The following is an 18,389-nucleotide window of genomic DNA, read 5'->3' as shown; positions in this document are numbered from 1 at the left end:
CCAAATTCACAATAAAAATCCACAAACAAACAAATTTCCTGTATATTTTTATTGGTAAGAAAACTCAATAAAAGCTATTTATAAATCGTTCCACTGTTAATTTTCAATTTCGTAACCCAAACACGAGAGTCTATAACATGATTTCATTCAAACGCAAGCGAGATTTGAGGAATCTTCAAGTATATTAAAAATATCCCGATTTCTACCACATAGGAGAATATAAAGTTCAAGAAAGTGGCTGTGCTGTTTATCACTACACACAAAAATGAATACAGATGCGAACGGTGATCTTATTAAAAAATTAGATATGGAAAACGATTCTAGTTCAGATGATGATACAGATGATTCCTGCGAAGACGAACAGGATGCCGCTACTTCTAACGGGCACAGATCTACCAGAGAAATACAATGGTAAGAAGAGTTGTTGTTTTAAACTGTGTTTTGTTGATCCCTAATCTTACCGAGAATTTATGAAGGGCTGACTTCTTATTAATTAGCTAGAAATGTACCTTTCAATTTAAAAAAAAAAACTGTTATTGAGTATTGACGTAATATAGTCGGAAGAATGCAGGTATTCATATAATGTAAACATCAATTTACATTTACAAGTTTTACGTTGAAAAAATTGATATGTTCTATTTCTATACAGTTTCATTAACGAGAAACATTCGTTGAAAACTAATTGGTTTCGTACACCAAATATTTATAGAATCACGAATAAGTCGCGGTTTGAATGAACATTCTATTTACGAGGGTCGTACTAGAAATTTCATCAATTTAACAAAATAGAAAAAATCTTATTAAGTCATTTTGAAGGTTAGATTTTCGGTTGAAATCTTGCATTTTATTTAATATTCTTATTTTGGAAACTGCTAATGTGTGCAAACGACGTAGACCTATGATTTAAGGTACTAAGGTTGCATTTTATGTAGGTTAGTATATTTATTTTTGATTTTGACAATATATTAGGTATTGAGAGCTACGCCAAGTCTCGTAATTTGTATATTTCTATAATACTCACCTTCCGAAAATATTTTTACTTTATTATTATATATAAGATAATTTTGGTTCTTGGAGAAGCGTCGATTAATTTAATTCAACGTAGGTGTCGAGTACGACCACATAGAAAAAAAGTGGTATGGCCACCTCCTTCGAACTCCACGCCATCTACATCTACTCACCTCAAACGAATAACAGCGGGTAATTTATCTACAGGAAGTCCCTTGTTTGGATCCAAGATGCAACTATTTTCTCAAACTGGTTATCATTTAGCTGTATATCCGGATGGAAAAATAAGAGGAACACCAGATGAAAACGACCTCCACAGTAAGTACGAGGTAAAATTCAAAGATAAAAAAAAAATTGTCACTAGAATTGAATTTTATCAATTTATGTTCTTAGTTTTTTTATTTTGTTTGAAAAAAACAAATTTTTTATAGCTTTTTTGGAATTGACGTCTGCTGGTTATCCAGGACATGTACGAATAAAAGCTTTATTAACAAATTTGTATATAGCTATGGATAGAAGAGGAAAGCTTTATGGAGAAGTAACTATTCAGAATTATTTCCAATAGTCTCTGAAGCAAAGCTAAGCTTGGCAACGTAGCAAACCATTAAATATTTTCCATTTAGTAGATGAAATTGAATAAATATGTAATTGTTATGCATATTTATGGGTGAAAATAGAATTTTATTAAAATAATAGATAATTTTTGACATCTAAAATACGGCATTACATTTTATTTCATTAAAATTTTGTAATTCCTTAACCTATAAAAAGCTTTCGTGTTAAATATAGTAATTATAGAAAAAATAAGCTAAAATGTTGCCAAGTTTTATGATATAAATTTTATTTATATTTGATAATCCGTGATTTGCAGGCAGATCCAATGATGGAACCTACAGTATTTATAGAATCATTCCAAGGCTCTTACACGGTGTATCTATCAAGAAAATATGCCCATAATGGTTGGTACATCGGTATACAAAAGAACGGTAAAATTAAAAAAGGACCAAGAACCGGTTATGGGCAAAAAGCTATCAAATTTTTACCAAGAAGATCAAGATTTCAATGACTGCTCTGTGGGCAAAATACTACAGGATTCCATTTCAATACATTTAATAGCTAAAAAAAACTATCTAAGTACATTGCAATTTATTAAAAAGTATATTTTCTCTCATGTCCATGAAAAAATTCATTTCAAATCAATTTGGAAACTATATTGTATAACAATATAAAAGTTTATTTTTTTTGTGAGAAAGTAATGTTCAGCCTAAATATAAGAATTCATTATAAAATTATTCTTCCCTGGTCTATCGTTGAAAAAACAGCTGAAAAAATATAAACATTACTATACCTTGTTTTTAAACCTGGAGGAAAATTTTAGAGAAACTAAATCACACCACTAGAAATCACTAAAAAAGTTACTGGTTGGAAGCGATAACATAAAATACTAGTCATACTAAAATTATACAGTCTTAAAATAATGAGCCACAAACAAAATAATCATTAACCTAATAGACACACGGTATAATAGCGAATACGAGAAAAAACGAAATTGTTAAATTGAATCTATAATAATTTCAAGGTCGGTGACTACGTTTGTAATATGGTTAATAACAGTTGTCAAATTTATTGGTGAACGAAATTTTCAAACAATTATAAGATCTAAGTCGTTTCTGATCAAATGTAAATAATTCAGAATGAAGAACCATAATTACAGGGTTTATTATTTGTTTACAATTTATAGAATTGTCATATGTCAAACGTGATGTGTAAAACCTTCTGCGATTTGACCAATCAGGAATCTACTGAATTGCCAACTTAAATTAAAATCAGTTCGCCTAGTTCAAAAACAGGGTATAATTCAAAAAGATTGTGAGAATGTGAAAGACAAACCTCAATAGAATTTTTGAATTTTAGATATGATATACATACTTTTTAATATATAAATGTAATAGCAAAAAATTTATCACTGGATTCATTAGGGAATTTTGGGAACGGCAATTTTAATAAAATTATTTGTAACATATCTGACAGATACGCACGCGCACAAGGTATCATTAACAAAGTTATTGTCGTCTTTTAATATAGGAAGACATTAACTTTATTAAAATCGATATTATGGTTTTATTTATAATCGTATCATTAGTACTTTATATCCTTTTCCAGTATTAAATTTGACAACACTGTAAACTGCGCAATCAAATTGTAGAGGTTTCTATTTTATACAAGTAATAAATTCTCTGAGTCATTTTGATTTGTTTATACTAGTAAACAAAAAAATTGAATAACTTTTATTACTCACTTTTCATTAGTTTGAATCTCGTTCAAAATAAAAAAAATATATATTTTTAACACGTTTCATCTACTCGTTTATTTAGTCAGTATTAGATAATATTATTAAAAACTAATCATTATATATTATCAAATATAAATATTTATTTTTTATTCTATCCTATCCTTTTAAACATTTTTAACATATATTATTGGGGAAAATATTATTCAGAACACAACTAAACAAACCTCATTTTAATTAAGTGAGGTTATGAAATTTAGACGAATGGTTGAGACAACATAGGTGGATATTATGTAACTAGTGGTAGAATAGAAGTAAATACTAATGTCATGACCCTTAAAAAATGTAACTAGTTTTTTCTTGATCATTTCTTTAATTATATAATAAAAATAATTATAGCTTTCCCGATGGAAGTGAAAACATAAAAATTTCCTACTGACATATTTTCTAACCTGAATGGCTCGACAAACATCCTATTATTTAATATGATTGGAATTTCACATATAACCCGTCTTTAATATTACATTTCCATATCACGTAACGACACACGACTATTATTTTTGATGTTTTTATTACTAAATTATCATTGGGATAATCATTATTGAGTACAAATCAATTCTAATCAGTGCCAGGGTCGTACAATAGACAATTCAATCAATTCATTTATTATTAGATGGACCGCGTTTAGTAATTGTATACTGTATAGTTAATCTGATGTTTTTGCATATATTTATTAAAGTGATAATCATTCGACGAATGAAAACTCGTTATAATCCAAACAAACCAATAAAATTGAGCCATGCGTAAAACTTTCAGAAACTAGAGAAGCAAAGGCATGCTCTTTTTCTCTTCATCCATAGATAAATTACAAAGGCGTAGAGATAACTTTTTCAAACATCGTAATTAATTTGTTTTTACAATTTTTATAAACAGTTCTCAAGTTATTTTTTTCTATCGTTAAAACATTTATTTTTATACAAAATATACATTTGAAATTTTACCAATGAGTTCGAGGACTCTTATTATTTATCATATTTACAGCCGACAACATAAACACTAGGCACTTTTAGTGCCAAAAGATTCTGGAGTAATTTATTGAATTGATTATAAATCAATTTTACTTTTGGAATTAATTCACTTCAATATTTTAACTTATTATTTATATTAACCAATGAAAACAGTTTCTCAATGTCTATTTTGTATTTTTATATAACTGTCAATTCATGTTTGTTTTTGATGAGTGAGCTATGGGAAAATATAGTACAGTCCTGTACAAAATTTTATCTCCGGTAATAAAATCGGCAATAATTTGTTTTGTTACACCTATGATGGAGTTTATAGTATCTAAATGTTTGAATTATCTTTAAAAAAATATTTAAGTTGTTAGTAAGATAGGAAAAGGCTAGTTACAATATCACGTAAACCTAAAAATAGTTGAGAGAGAGGAATAGATGAAAATTATCATTTAAATTTTATGAGTTTTTAAATTGATCGTTATGGTCTCAGAGAAGGTATTTTTAGAGGAGTAGGGTCAGTTGGTGTTAGTTTAACGACTATAGAACCGTAGAACCGTATAATATGATCGATGATTACGTATATAAAAAATAACTAAAATTGAAGTGAAAATGTGAGTTTTCATGATTTTGTGGATATTATTTGTTTGTTGATTTAAGGTAAGTTTGCAATAACTCCAAATAAAATCAAAATATCAAATAATTGCGTTATTTTGTCAATATTCTAGAATTGTTTTATTATAGTTTTAATTTTTAAACCTCTCTATGAGTTGATAGTTCGATTTAAAATGGAACAGTATCTTTTAGTATCTATTTTTGATACGGTTCAACGCCCAATCAACGCTTGGTTAACTATTTTTAAATTTTAGATACGAGGGATTGTCACAAACAAGAGTTTATAACTTTCATAGGCATCGATTTTGACAGTCGACAAGTAAAATTTACATTTACACTTTATCAAGTCAGTTAAGACGGCTTAAAATAAATAATTTTGTGAAAAAACTTACAGAAGCTAAAATGGTTATTTGACGTTTGTTTTAATTGTTTAGAAATTCTTTTTGGGACGTACTGTATTGTAAAATATTGATTAGGTCGGAATTTGCGGGGAAGGTAATGCAATATGGCCGATCTTTAAGAAGCATAACCTATTTTTCTGTCCAAATTGAGGGCATTTATTAGTAGATGTTTAATAATTATTTGAATGTTTAAATGATTGAACAAAATGATTTTATTAATTGACTCCAGTCGAGTTGTTGATTGAGTTATAAAAAACTGAGACAATATTTTTCACTATATCAACCGTAAGTAGTTTCAAGTTACAATTAATATGTGAAAAATTTTTATAAAACGCTTTATATCATATCTAGTTTTATTTTTCGGTCTAATGAATAGAGGAAATTCGAATTTTATTCTTTATTTTGTGATAATACATTCTATTTGATATAACAACCTTGAAATACGCTTATTTAGATAAATGTTTTAAACGTCTTGTCATAGCGACATCTGTTATATATCAATTAAACTTCAATTTTACATTACAATAATGTTCAATCTTCAACTGTTATGATGAAAATAAAAGAAAATATGACAACAACATATGATTCGCGCCCATAATGAGAAAAATAAAAATATACATTGAAAAATAATAAATAAGATTGGTAAAGTGGATAAATTTGATTCAGATAATGAATAAGGATGGTCAGCCATTTTCGAATCACGTTCGACTTTGGAGCCAAACTGGATTTAACTTGACCATAAGGTCTACTGGACAAATTATTGGTACAGATGATGATTCGGATCTAGATAGTAAGACAGATTAAATTATGATTTGTCATTTCAATAAATCACTTTTATTCGTGTAGTTATTCAACTTCCTATTTTGAATTCAAATAAATGTCAAATATAAGAAATAATACTTGTCATATGTCATTTTCCCTTCCAATGACAACTCATTATACGTTTTGTCGATTAGGTTAGGAAATGTTTTTTGGATTTTTAGGTTTAATAGAAATAACTTCAGGAGGAGATGTCAGTTTAGTACGATTAAGAGGAATTAATTCCCAGTTATACGTATGTTTCGATCATAATGGTCATTTATATGGAGAGGTAAAATAATATTTTTATTTCAAATAGGTTTTTTATGACAGTTTGATTTTGGAGTATAGATCATAGAGTTAATATTCAACATCAATCAAATAAGCCAGGGCTACCGTTATTTATCTGTCTCTAGTCTATTCTGATTGGATCGCCATGACGCCGAGTGGTGGTAACGGGAAAGGAGGAGTAGAGTAGAAAAAGATGAAAAATGTTGCTCTTTCTCTTCACTTACATGCTGCTCTTTTTATCTTTAATATTAACTCTGTGGTATAAAGATAAAAAATAGGTGACACCGAAGCTCTGTATGTATAACGTGTTGTCGTCTAACTAGGCGCGAGATTTTTAGAAAATATTTTGATTATATATAACAGACAATACCATCCTGGCTTTGTAAATAACTTAAAATATTTTAGAAGAATCCAGAAAACGAAGGTACTATATTCAAAGAAGCATTTAGTGCATCTTATACTACATTCCAAACACAACTCGATTCCAAAGAATGGTTTATAGGGATTAAAAAAAATGGACAACCAAAAAAAGGTCAACGAACTGAAGGTGGACAAAAAGCTGTTCGGTTTTTACCTCGTAGATAACATGAAATTTTGTATTACTCAATTTATTTATATATTTCATTTGTATGTATATTTTTTGAGCTTGATTAAATATATTCTTATTTGAATAAGATTTTTGTTTTTGTATTTTTACTTTCATGATTTATACCATAGAAGCCAGAGATATGGAAGCTTGTTCAAGTGAGCTCGGACTGCTACAAGAAGGATAAAAAACAATGATATATCACTCTCTCTATCTATCTGTCTTTCTAAACTATTCTGATTGGATCCCCATGACGTCAAAAATGCGGTAGGTAGGAACAAAGAATAAAAAGCTTTGATTTTAATGGCGAGTAGAAAGAGATAGATGGCGGTAAACCGAGGCTCTTTGTCTCTTTTACACTTACATGCCGATCTCAATAAAAAAAGCAGATGTTCACTTTATTTCTAGAGAGTGAGAGAGAGAAAGCAGCTTGTTCTGGTAATTTTATTGGGGGTGATAGGAACATGTGGGATTAATTGTGTTTTTAGAAATAGCCCTTGTATATAAAAATTTTTCCCTTATTGGGCTGGGATTAGGGTGAATTTTGGTACACTTTTTTTTCGTGTGGCACTCGCTCACCATGTATGCGTGGAATTCAATGAAGAATTTGAGGAAAGAATAATAAAATACGATGAAATAAATGGCTCTACAAATTCAATAGCTTTTCAAGTGTATGCTATTTCTTCCTCTTCTAATACTTCAATTCTACTTACATGTTGCTTTTTATATTTAATATTAAGGAGACTCCCGCGTCTACCAAACTAGTCATATTGAATTTATTATTTAGTGATTTCTATTCCACATGTATTTATCCTTGAAAATCTTGAATCAATTAATAATGAACTAAAACAATGCTTAAAAGTTTCTAAATTAAACATTAACATTTTATTAAAAATAAATAGTCGCTGATTTGATTTCTTTGAAGCAGCCAATAAGCGTTGAGTATTGCTACACGTAGACTTATACATTTACTTTATAGTATTTGCAGAGTTGTCTTGTACCTATATGTATATGAATAACGGCCTCGTATATTATAGTTATTTGTTATATTGAAATATATTTAGTTTGTGACTGTGAAAATTAGCCAAAATCAAAAAGAAACTGTGACTAAATTTAGCGCGCTTTCTTTGAGTGACAGAAACAATATGGCCGTTTTCCTAATTTCCGCTCAGTTACTGAATTTGCATTTTTGTTCGATAAGAGCTATAACGACTGACACCATTAGAAAGATTAATTTTTTACCAATAAAATCCAAATACTCATATATCGTGGCTATTCTGACTTACTTGTAATCAAAAAATTTAAGTATGACTCTAATAAGAGCTAATGTTAAAGTAGCGAACTTTGAACTCAAATTTCTTTAGATTTTGATGCACAATACATATAAAGAAGGGTACCGTTTGATTCGTCATATTCAACACTATCAAAAAATATATATCTTGTTTCGCGACATTTCGCACGGGAGCCTCATTAAGCCTGTAAATTATAGACACAAATAAAAATAAGAATGATAAAAAAAACGGATGTTTATTGTAGAGAGAGAGAGAGAAGGTTGTGGTAATTTTATTAGGGGTGATAGGGACAATTTTTACGTGGGATTAATTTTGTTTTTAGGAATGGCCCTGATAAATGAAAATTATTTCCTTATATGTACAGTGATTTTTGAGATAGTTTTTTTTTTCGTGTGGCACTCACTCACCATATATACGTCCGTCTACTATCTCGCGCGGAATTTCAACAAGAATTTGAGGAGAGTATAAATTACGATAAAACAAAATAGCTCGACGAATTCAACATCGTTTGGAGAGTATTGAGTAGGTGATGTATATAAGGGCGAGTACAGCTCTGCAGCTGTAACACCAACGATTGGCTTTATGGGGTTAGGGGAGATAGGAGAAAATAGTTTTGTGGGAGTTAACGGTCAAATGTTTCACAGAGCTCTCTATTAATTAGAGTTGGATATACTAGATTCTGTTTTAATGAAATCTGTGATATATAGTGAGTAATAGTAAGGGTATTGGTTACTAGATGTCATTATGATGATCCAATATTGAAATAGTGGTAAATAATTTTCCATATAGTCAAATTGATTGGAATTGGAGGAGTTATTAAAAATAAAAGTTACTAATGACAAATTTTGTTTTATATTGAAATATATATTTGAATTTAAGCATTTTCATTGTAACACCTAGGAATATTCTTTTGAACTACAGCATGTCAAAATAGAAAATATAACAGTTGGTAAGATTGCTTATGCTTTTCGCGATTACGGTGTTGTGTGTATAAAGTGTAAAAATTTGGAGAAAAATAGTTAACTGAACATATCTCTATTATATTTATTAATTTAGATTTAGATGAAGGTAAGTAATAATAAGAATTATTATTATTCAGTACTCCTAATCCCTAACCCATAAAATACGTCATCAATGTCATAATAAAACAACATAATAACCAATAATGTTGATGACTTCTTTTTCAAGACCTTTCCAAATCAGCACGTCACGATGTTTGTTCACATTTTGTAATACAAATATCTATTTACGGTGAGGTCAACTGATCTAGAGTACTAGATTTACTAATTGCTCATAAAGTTCTTGGATACCCTCTGGATACTTTGTTAGTCAATTGTTTTGAGGGGTCAAGAAGAGTTCTTTGAACTTTCTACAAAATCGAATGTTTCTTGCAAAACTGATGTGCCAAATAAATAAAAACCATTTTTATATTATAAGTACGACGTTCTATTTGTTTCAAGGATCAACAATTGATTAAATTTTAATACTTTTTATGTCGATTGGTTAAATCAATTTTTTATAAAAATATTCGTCGCGAAATAAACAATTAATTGCGATATTAAACTATATATTATTAGTAAATATTAAATTAAGGGTAGTTATTAATATTATAAATTATATAATTAATTAATACATAATGTTGAAGACAGTTTCTTGTCCATAGCTTTCTAGATTTACACTGCCAATAATAAAACAAAATTTTGTTCAGAATCTTATGAATTTTTTTATGGTGATAATGTCATAATGACATATACGTTACTTGAAGTGTCATTGAAAAATTTCACACTCAAAAATGTCTTCTTTCAGGTTAAATTATGCCAAGAAAAGACAAATACGAAAACAACGGGGGTCCTTCAAATCGTCGGACACATACTTACATGTCCCCAGAGGACCAAGCGAGCGGCAAAAAGTCCTATTGGACCGAGCTGGAGATAACGGGGACTATCCGCAATTTGAGTCCCAATCTCTTCCAGTTAACGCACCTAACGGCTTTGTACCTAAAGAACAATCAGTTAATGAGACTGCCACCGGACATTTGTAATTTAGTGAATTTAAGGCATCTCGATGTGAGTAATAATAAATTAAGATCATTACCCGCGGAATTAGGTGAACTTATCCATCTCAGGTAAGTGAATCAGTTAAAATAATAATGAAAAAATAAAGTTAAACAATTTTTTTTTGGTTACAGAGAATTAAATTTAGCAAACAACTGTTTGAGAATTTTGCCGTATGAACTCGGTAAACTTTTCAATCTCCTCAGTCTGAATTTAACAGGGAATCCTTTAAACAAGGATATACTCACAATATATTCTGAACCTAATGGTACCGTTAAGCTGTTAACTTTTATGCTGGATAATTTACAAGGTAAGTGGTTTTATGATTTAAATAATAACAAATTCGATATTTTGAATAATTTAATTGTACATTTTCTTGTTAAAACATTGTTTATTACAACGTACGGATACTTTGTTAAGGTCCTTTGCGCAGGATAACAATCAGTAACTTTGATGAAGTAATTGTGTGTTAGTTAAGTGTATAGTACGAATATCACCAACAGTTCCATCAATTCCAATTTATTTAATTGTTCTACTGGCTTTTTAAATACATCCTAGATAAGTTATGATTCAGTTATTGAAATTAAACTGTTTAAACGAATTAAAATTATAGAAATCATTGTAATAAGCAAAAGAGGAAGAATTGATGAATCAAATGAATGATATTTGGGGCAAAATATGAAGAAAACATAATTAACAATACAAGTATTTATAATGAGATATATGTAAAGAGAAGAAAACCTATAGAAATAGTGAGGAGGGTGAAATACTGGATACCTCTATGTCCAAGAGATATAGACACCCTTAGAAACCAAAATGAAGAAGATACCAGAATTCTAGGAAGAGTAGATGTGAATGCAAAATGCAGAAACAGAAAAGAATAGAGAAAGCTGACAAACGAAGCAGGGATAAACAAAAAAATATAACAGAAAGGACAAGGGGTGTAATCTACCATAATAAAGGGATCTGTAGGCACACAAAATGCTAGCCATAATCCAGATTGAATGGTATAATGATGATGAATGATGTAGTCTAATGAAAAGGAACTTGAAACTATCAAAAACAGTCACAGACAACTAAAAGTTGATAAAAACAGTGCTGTACTTGTATTTATTAATCTATTAGGATCAGATTTTTACTAAAGCAATAATGAAGATCAAAATCTAGATCTAAATCTGCTGTTAATAGATTATAAGCACTTTTATGATACAATAGAGAGGACAAAGATGTACGAGGCTTCACAAAACTAATAAGAATGGAGAAATGAATAGAACCGTGATCAAAGTATAGCCCAAAGGAGGGTTATTGGAAAGTTTTTGTGGAAAAAGATGGATAAAGCATGGGGACCACTTATCCATATTACTTTTTAACCTCTCATTGGAAGTAATCATTAAAAAAGCTCAAATATAGAGACCAATCTATTACCGGAAGCAACAAATTTTAGCATTTGCAAACTATATTGTATTATTAGCTAGATCCTAGCAGGAATTGGAAAAGTCTATAGTAGATTGGAATAGATTCGGCCTCAAGAGGGGCGAAAAGACTAATTTTTTGTAATGCAACAGCAAAGGAAGAAATAGAGGGGAAAACAGACCTTTCAGAACAGAAAACAAGGAATATCATTTTGAAAAAGTGGAATCCTGGTTATAAATATGGATTATGAGAAGAAAGACCAGAAAATTGGATAGCATAGGGTGGTAGAATCATGAATAATATTTTGAAAGCTAAGATAGGATTGTACAAAATGATAATAAGGTCAACTGAACTGTATGGGAGTGAGTTCTGGGTACATATTCAGAAGAGTGATGAAAAAATATAAGGAAAGGAAAGTACTGAGGGGAGGCGTGAACGCAATGGATGCCTTAAAAGGTTAATTAAATGATGCATCTGAAAAACTAAATTATATTATATCGACGGTGAAGTTGTAATTAAATCTAAGGTCTATTGTGCCCTATAACTATCTTCGGCTTGCTCTCCGGTGTAATAAATATAGTATTTTGAATGGCTATGTCGTCTATAGTATCAAAATTGAGCTTGTCACCAGGTACTTCCAGAGAGACGATGATATGTAAAAAAACCAGTCCATGAAGAATCTTGTTGTACTGCATATTTGGTGGTTTATTTCCAGGTGCATCTTTCAATAACAATTATTTCTGTTCGAAAGGAATGTAAAAGTAACAAAAACAGTCACACTCAACAAAATATTGAGAGAAAGTCGTTAGTTTTAAACGAAAATGAGTCAGTTAAAGATGTGGAATTGCCAGGACGTCGTTCGACCTCAAAAGCAGATGAAACTGTGAACAAATTTGTTTGTTGTAACGGGAAATTGATTATTCGAAAGCTTAGAGAAGAAAGGGATCTAAAAAAAGGCTAACGGATTCGTTTTTTAACATGACAAAGATCTATGGAACAAAAATCGTTAGTTTTGAATGAAAATGATTCAGTTAAAGGATGTGGAATTGCCAGGACATTGTTCGACCTCAAAAGCAGATGAAACTGTGAGCAAATTTGTTTGTTGTAACGGGAAATTGATTATTCGAAAGCTTAGAGAAGAAAGGGATCTAAAAAAAGGCTAACGGATTCGTTTTTTAACATGACAAAGATCTATGGAACAAAAATCGTTAGTTTTGAATGAAAATGATTCAGTTAAAGGATGTGGAATTGCCAGGACATTGTTCGACCTCAAAAGCAGATCGAACTGTGGACAAATTTGTTTGTTGTAACAGAAAATTGATTATTCGAAAGCTTAAAGAAGAAAGGTATCTATAAAAAAGGCTAAAGGATTCGTTTTTTATCATGACAAAACTTTGTGTAACAAAAGTTGTTAGTTTTAGATCGTTAAAAGACTTATTGTATCTCCAATACTATAATTAGTAATGGATTTATATCTGGGTTACTTCTGAAAAAGCTAGATAGAAAATATTTTGAAACTATTCTCTATAGTTAAAAACAAATGCTTTTGGTTCAAAATGCTACAGGAAAGGACTCTGAAAGAGTTCATGCTTTTTATCTTATTTTTCCAACACACCTCGTAGCTTCTATAAAAGAAAAACTATTTCCTATATAAAAAAAATCGAGAATTTAAAATTCCGCGGTCTAAATGTTCTAATATCTATTCAGACAAAGTAAATAATAAAATTTAAATGTCTTTATATCATGGTATTCGAATATGATTATTTAAATAAACAGTTATTATGCTTACCTAATACGTAGGCAACCGTCGTTACGTGTTTGTGTGCTATGTTGCCAGTAATTTGTTTACATTCATCGAATGTACAATACAAATTTTATAACAATTAGTATAACTTGACAAAAACGTCTTTGTATGTATTCAATTTCAACATTTCAAAGTGTTTTTGATCCTATTAAATAATAAACTGTTGCGAAATATCCTTATAATTCGAACAATCGAAACGAGGATACTATATAAGCAACAGGACAATGAGATAAGGAATACTTTGTATACGAGATTGTCTTTGTTAACATTTTTCCTTCTGTTCTGCTTGGAAGTTGGCATTGTTCAGGATTAAAAGACGTTATTAAAATTCTCTGAAGTGTTTGCGTTCTCATCTTTTTTATAAACGAATTTATTTTCAAAATGTATCCAAAGAATTTTGTATATTAAAATAACGACGATTTTTTTTAATATGCTGTCGTCTCCTTTAGTGTCATCTACGCATTTTTCGACGCTGCCATTTTAAATATTCATACTTTTTGATATTTATAATCAGAACACCTCGTATTTAGGAGACTGACTGAACTTTATTTTCCAAAATCTGTGATTTTGATTTTTAATTCAATATGAAACTATACAGATACATATTTTTATCAAATTTCAACCATTTCGGTTAGATTTATCACGTTTTATGTTTATACGAGGTTTGTTTGAAAAGTTGCAGCCATTTTGGGCGCTAAGTTTCTGTTTTAAGATCGTATAGATGAGTAATTGTGAAGATTTTTCTCAAAATATTTCCATTCAATATTAAAAATAGGATTACAGACTTACAGTAAACTTATCGTTCAATATTATTTTATAGAAACGAATTTTTACATTTTTTCTTTGACGTTCTAATCGGTTTGGGTTAATGGAAAGGTGCAAAATGTTTTCGCATTAATTTCGATACGAGGAAATAAAAATACAATCGGCAATCTCGGGGCGATCACGATTTTAAGTATGCCGAACGCGTATTTCGTGTTATACCGAATATGTTCACACAATTTTGTTGAAATGTTGCTTTTAAATATAGATGCAATCTCAATTACGAGAATAGATGAGGTTTTTTATCGAAATTACGGGAAAATGTTGGCTCGTCCTCCCAGAATTTATCTCTCAAAAAAAAAAAAAAAGATGAAGCTGTATACACATTCTATTGTTCCACCTCGTATTTCACCAATTATGGGTAATACCAAAACTTTGTAGGCCTATCTAATCTACATTACACCATATTATGTCGTATACCACGAAACTATTTAATCAAAACACTTTTGCCACCAGATATACTATTGTTCCACTTCGTATTCAATTAATTATGGGTAATACCAAAACTTTGTACGCCAATCTAATCTACATTACACCATATTATGACATATGTCAGGGAACTATTTAATCAAAACACTACTGCCACCACACCATTCAGTCATCGATCAACACCGTCGTGTATCTTTTACGGAACGGAATATTTTGTTCCGTGTATGACAAGCGTCGTTTCCCAATCGCTGCGCGCATGCGGTAAGCAGGTTGGCAACTGCGTACGATGATAAATGTCTCACAATTATGTTCATAGTACTGATACACATAAGAGAATGACACGTGGATGGATGTAAACATACGATGCTGCCAATTTTACCAAACTAATTCATAAATATATGGGAATATAATGATTACGTAACACGTTTAAAAATTTTACATGAAAGTACCACGAGAACGACGTATGTAATAAGAATAGAGAACGCGTGAGAAAAGCCTCTCATTTCGCAATCCGTACGTGTAATACTTACAATTTCTTAAGATATTTTTTTTTTCTTTTTATGGGTAAACGGCAGACATGTTTTAAACGATAATGATGGGAAACTATTGGGAAGTTATTTTATGTCCGATTGTTTGGTTCGATTTGCAAAAGTGCATAATGAATTAACATAATTGGAATATACGAGGGGAATACATAAATTTAGATTCTAAATAAATTTCGTTGAGACTAATTTGAGTTTATATTTTCTATTCGATTGTTGGAAAATCGTTTTATGTACCCCGTGTGGAACCAATAATAGCTGCCGGCCATATCTCATCGCAAAAAATTCCGCACGTACAGGGTGATTGATTAGTGTGATAAAAAAATTATCTACAATCTTGCTGTGCAGTATTTTTAAATTTGATCGCATATTTGGGTCAGATTGACTTATAATAATATAGAGTTGTGATGAATTCTATGGGGTATTTCAAAAATATAACCAATTTTTTCATAAGAATCGTTTTCAAAAAAGTTCAATACCCTGTACAATGTAAAATGAATTAAAAAATGAAGATCTGTCGCGGTCAAAGCATTCAATTAGTAGTAAAAATTCGAAAAAATTATCTATTTCGTTAATATTCGATGAATTTGATACAGTGTGAATCAAAATACGAATACATTATTTTCTCGGTTTTTACAAATTTTCAAATCGACATTTTCAAGGACAAAGGAGGCGGGGATTTTTGCACTTTAATCAATCACCCTGTATATGGACTAATGTACCGGGCAACCATCGTGTTGTAAGAACGTGTTGAGTAATAAAATCCCAGACAAACAACGAGCCCCTACATACTTATGTATGAAAGATGTTTCGAAATTGATATGCCGCAAAAACAAATGATTCATCATTTTATTTACACCCACATCTGGGAAGATGTTTGTTGTTTCTGTTGCTAATAGTCAAGTGTATGCGGTGATATCACTTTTTATCGCTCCATCTCCTCAACCTCCGCGTGATACACAAAAAAATCGTTTTATGAATTCTTCGTGATACAGATACAAGTGAATAGAAAAATGTTTGCGCAACCTAGACACGTCTGCTTTTTATAAAACTCGATTGTTTGTTGGGGTTTTATTTCTATTTTTTTTTTTTTTCATTTAAATTCACTAGTTTTCAAGAATTCTTGTTATATGTGCGATAAGTACAGGGAATTTTGTGTTTCTTTTTTGTAATTAAATCGAGTTTATCGAGAAATTTCGATGTATGATAAACAGTGATTTTTTTTAAGAGGTGTAACATTTGGTTTTGAGAAAAAAACCACGAAAAATTTGAAAAAATTGATAGAATCTTTATTGGAATCGATAGAACTATCATTATAATTTAATGTTTGAAGATGATTTAATGAAAATGTTGGCCGCGGCTCCGCTTTAGATAGCCCGTGGGCTTTAGCACACTTTCTCCAATATATCACGAATAAATGCTTCAATATTGGCTTCCAGTGCGTCAATCGTTGCTGGTTTATCCCTGTAGACATGGACCCACAAGAAATAGTCCAAAGGCGTTAAATCACGCGATCCAGGCGGCCAATTGTCGGGCCCCAAACGTGAGATGAACCGCATGTCCAATTCTTCCATTTTGAAGCGATGAAACCAATTACGAATGGTTGTTTTCGATGGAGAAGAGTCCGGATAACCCTTTCGAAACCATTGCCGAGCTTATACACTATTTTTTTCATCAAGAAATAGTTTTGAATCCATTGTTTTGAAAATAACAAAAGTAGCTTCACTTGAATGGCTGTCACTTTTTTATTACCAATCGAAACGTCATGAAATTTGACACGTAGACTTTTGAAAGTTGGTACTTCGTGAACGTCATATGGATTTGACAATGACAGCGCCATCTGGGTGTCATTCACACGATTTATTAAACTGATATTCTATATCAAACTTTCCTAAGACTTCTTCTGTCAATTATTTGCATCAACAGTCCCTTTTATCTGGCTTCTGACGAATTATTTCAAGCTTAATGTCAAAAATCTTCTTTCATAGATCCATAGATCTAAGAAAAATAATTTTACAGACTTGTTTGACGATATTTTGAATCCATTGTTTTGAAAATAACAAAAGTAGCTTCACTTGAATGGCTGTCACTTTTTCATTACCAATCGAAACGTCATGAAATTTGACACGTAGACTTGTAACAGTTGGTACTTCGTGAACGTCATATGGATTTGACAATGACAGCGCCATCTGGGTGTCATTCACACGATTTATTAAACTGATATTCTATATCAAACTTTCCTAAGACTTCTTCTGTCAATTATTTGCATCAACAGTCCCTCTTATCTGGCTTCTGACGAATTATTTCAAGCTTAATGTCAAAATTCTTCTTTCATAGATCCATAGATCTAAGAAAAACAATTTTACAGACTTGTTTGACTTCTATTATCCATTAACAAAATTTTATTATGACACTCCTGGTATTGAAAAAGGTTACGATACATAAAGATAAATTATAACCAAACAACAATAGTAAAAGAAAAAATAAAACAATGTGAATGTGAATAAAGTTCACGTATCGAGTTCAACATGTTCTTTCAATCGGAAATGACCTTAATGACAGGCATATCTATGAAACTTTTATCTACTTACGGTATTACTTGTTTTTATTTTAAAAAAAAGTCGGTGATTTGCTTCGAATCTCCACTGTTTTTCCTATAACATTTTCAAATAAACTCGCAAAAGCGAACGAGTTTCAGCACGCAAAGTTATGGAGAAACAAATTACAATACGAAACGTTCGTTCATGTTCTCGTGAGGAAATTATCGACTTTAATGTACGACTTGAATCAAGTATTACGCCCAAGATAATTTTAGGGCAGTGTTTTTTATTCCCGAGGCGACAGTTTTAATTTTTCACGGAATGGTGTCATGCAATCGTTTCGTATTGTCCATTTTCATATAAGTTTCTTTCGACTTTGAGTGTCGATGGGTTTGACGATTCAAATACCTAGGAAGATGAAACGACAAAAAAAAATAGAACTGAGCATAAACGAAATGGTGGAAAGACCCACAAGGACGTCGAAGGAAGAG

General features: G+C 30.6%; 2 protein-coding genes across 12 annotated transcripts in view; both read left to right on the top strand.

Moving 5' to 3' along the window:
* Positions 1-300: 300 nt before the first annotated feature.
* LOC130442944 (uncharacterized) lies at positions 301-7,009 on the top strand. The gene is made up of 7 exons (XM_056777353.1): positions 301-411; positions 1,106-1,326; positions 1,440-1,546; positions 1,880-2,068; positions 5,994-6,117; positions 6,311-6,417; positions 6,822-7,009. Exons 1-7 carry the CDS (start codon positions 308-310, stop codon positions 6,999-7,001), a joined length of 1,032 nt encoding a protein of 343 aa, XP_056633331.1. The 5' UTR covers positions 301-307; the 3' UTR covers positions 7,002-7,009.
* A 2,085-nt stretch (positions 7,010-9,094) lies between these two features.
* Positions 9,095-18,389, top strand: part of LOC130443523 (CCR4-NOT transcription complex subunit 6) — a 156,424-nt gene continuing 147,129 nt past the window's right edge. For 8 of the 11 annotated variants that reach the window (XR_008909850.1, XR_008909851.1, XM_056778223.1 and 5 more), the window contains exons 1-3: positions 9,235-9,362; positions 10,101-10,419; positions 10,483-10,658. Coding sequence is in view for 9 of the 11 variants with exons in the window: in XM_056778223.1 (XP_056634201.1) it covers positions 10,109-10,419; positions 10,483-10,658 (487 nt within the window). In the remaining 2 variants the exon portion in view is untranslated. Of the gene's footprint in view, positions 9,363-10,100; positions 10,420-10,482; positions 10,659-18,389 lie in introns of all 11 variants that reach the window. The other 3 variants (XM_056778217.1, XM_056778225.1, XM_056778226.1) reach the window with 2 other exon arrangements.

Source organism: Diorhabda sublineata, chromosome 4, assembly GCF_026230105.1.
Source record: "Diorhabda sublineata isolate icDioSubl1.1 chromosome 4, icDioSubl1.1, whole genome shotgun sequence".
NCBI lineage: Eukaryota > Metazoa > Arthropoda > Insecta > Coleoptera > Chrysomelidae > Diorhabda > Diorhabda sublineata.
Note: the sequence above shows the minus strand (reverse complement) of the source record. Positions and strands in the feature narration are given on the sequence as shown.

What these genes read in the sequence shown, in the direction of transcription:
- LOC130442944 (XM_056777353.1), top strand. Translation starts at nt 308, where the DNA reads ATGGAAAACGATTCTAGTTCAGATGATGATACAGATGATTCCTGCGAA. An exon ending in TGATGATTCGGATCTAGATA is followed by an intron (nt 6,118 to 6,310) that starts GTAAGACAGATT and finishes TTGGATTTTTAG; the next exon opens with GTTTAATAGAAATAACTTCA. An exon ending in ATGGTCATTTATATGGAGAG is followed by an intron (nt 6,418 to 6,821) that starts GTAAAATAATAT and finishes AAAATATTTTAG; the next exon opens with AAGAATCCAGAAAACGAAGG.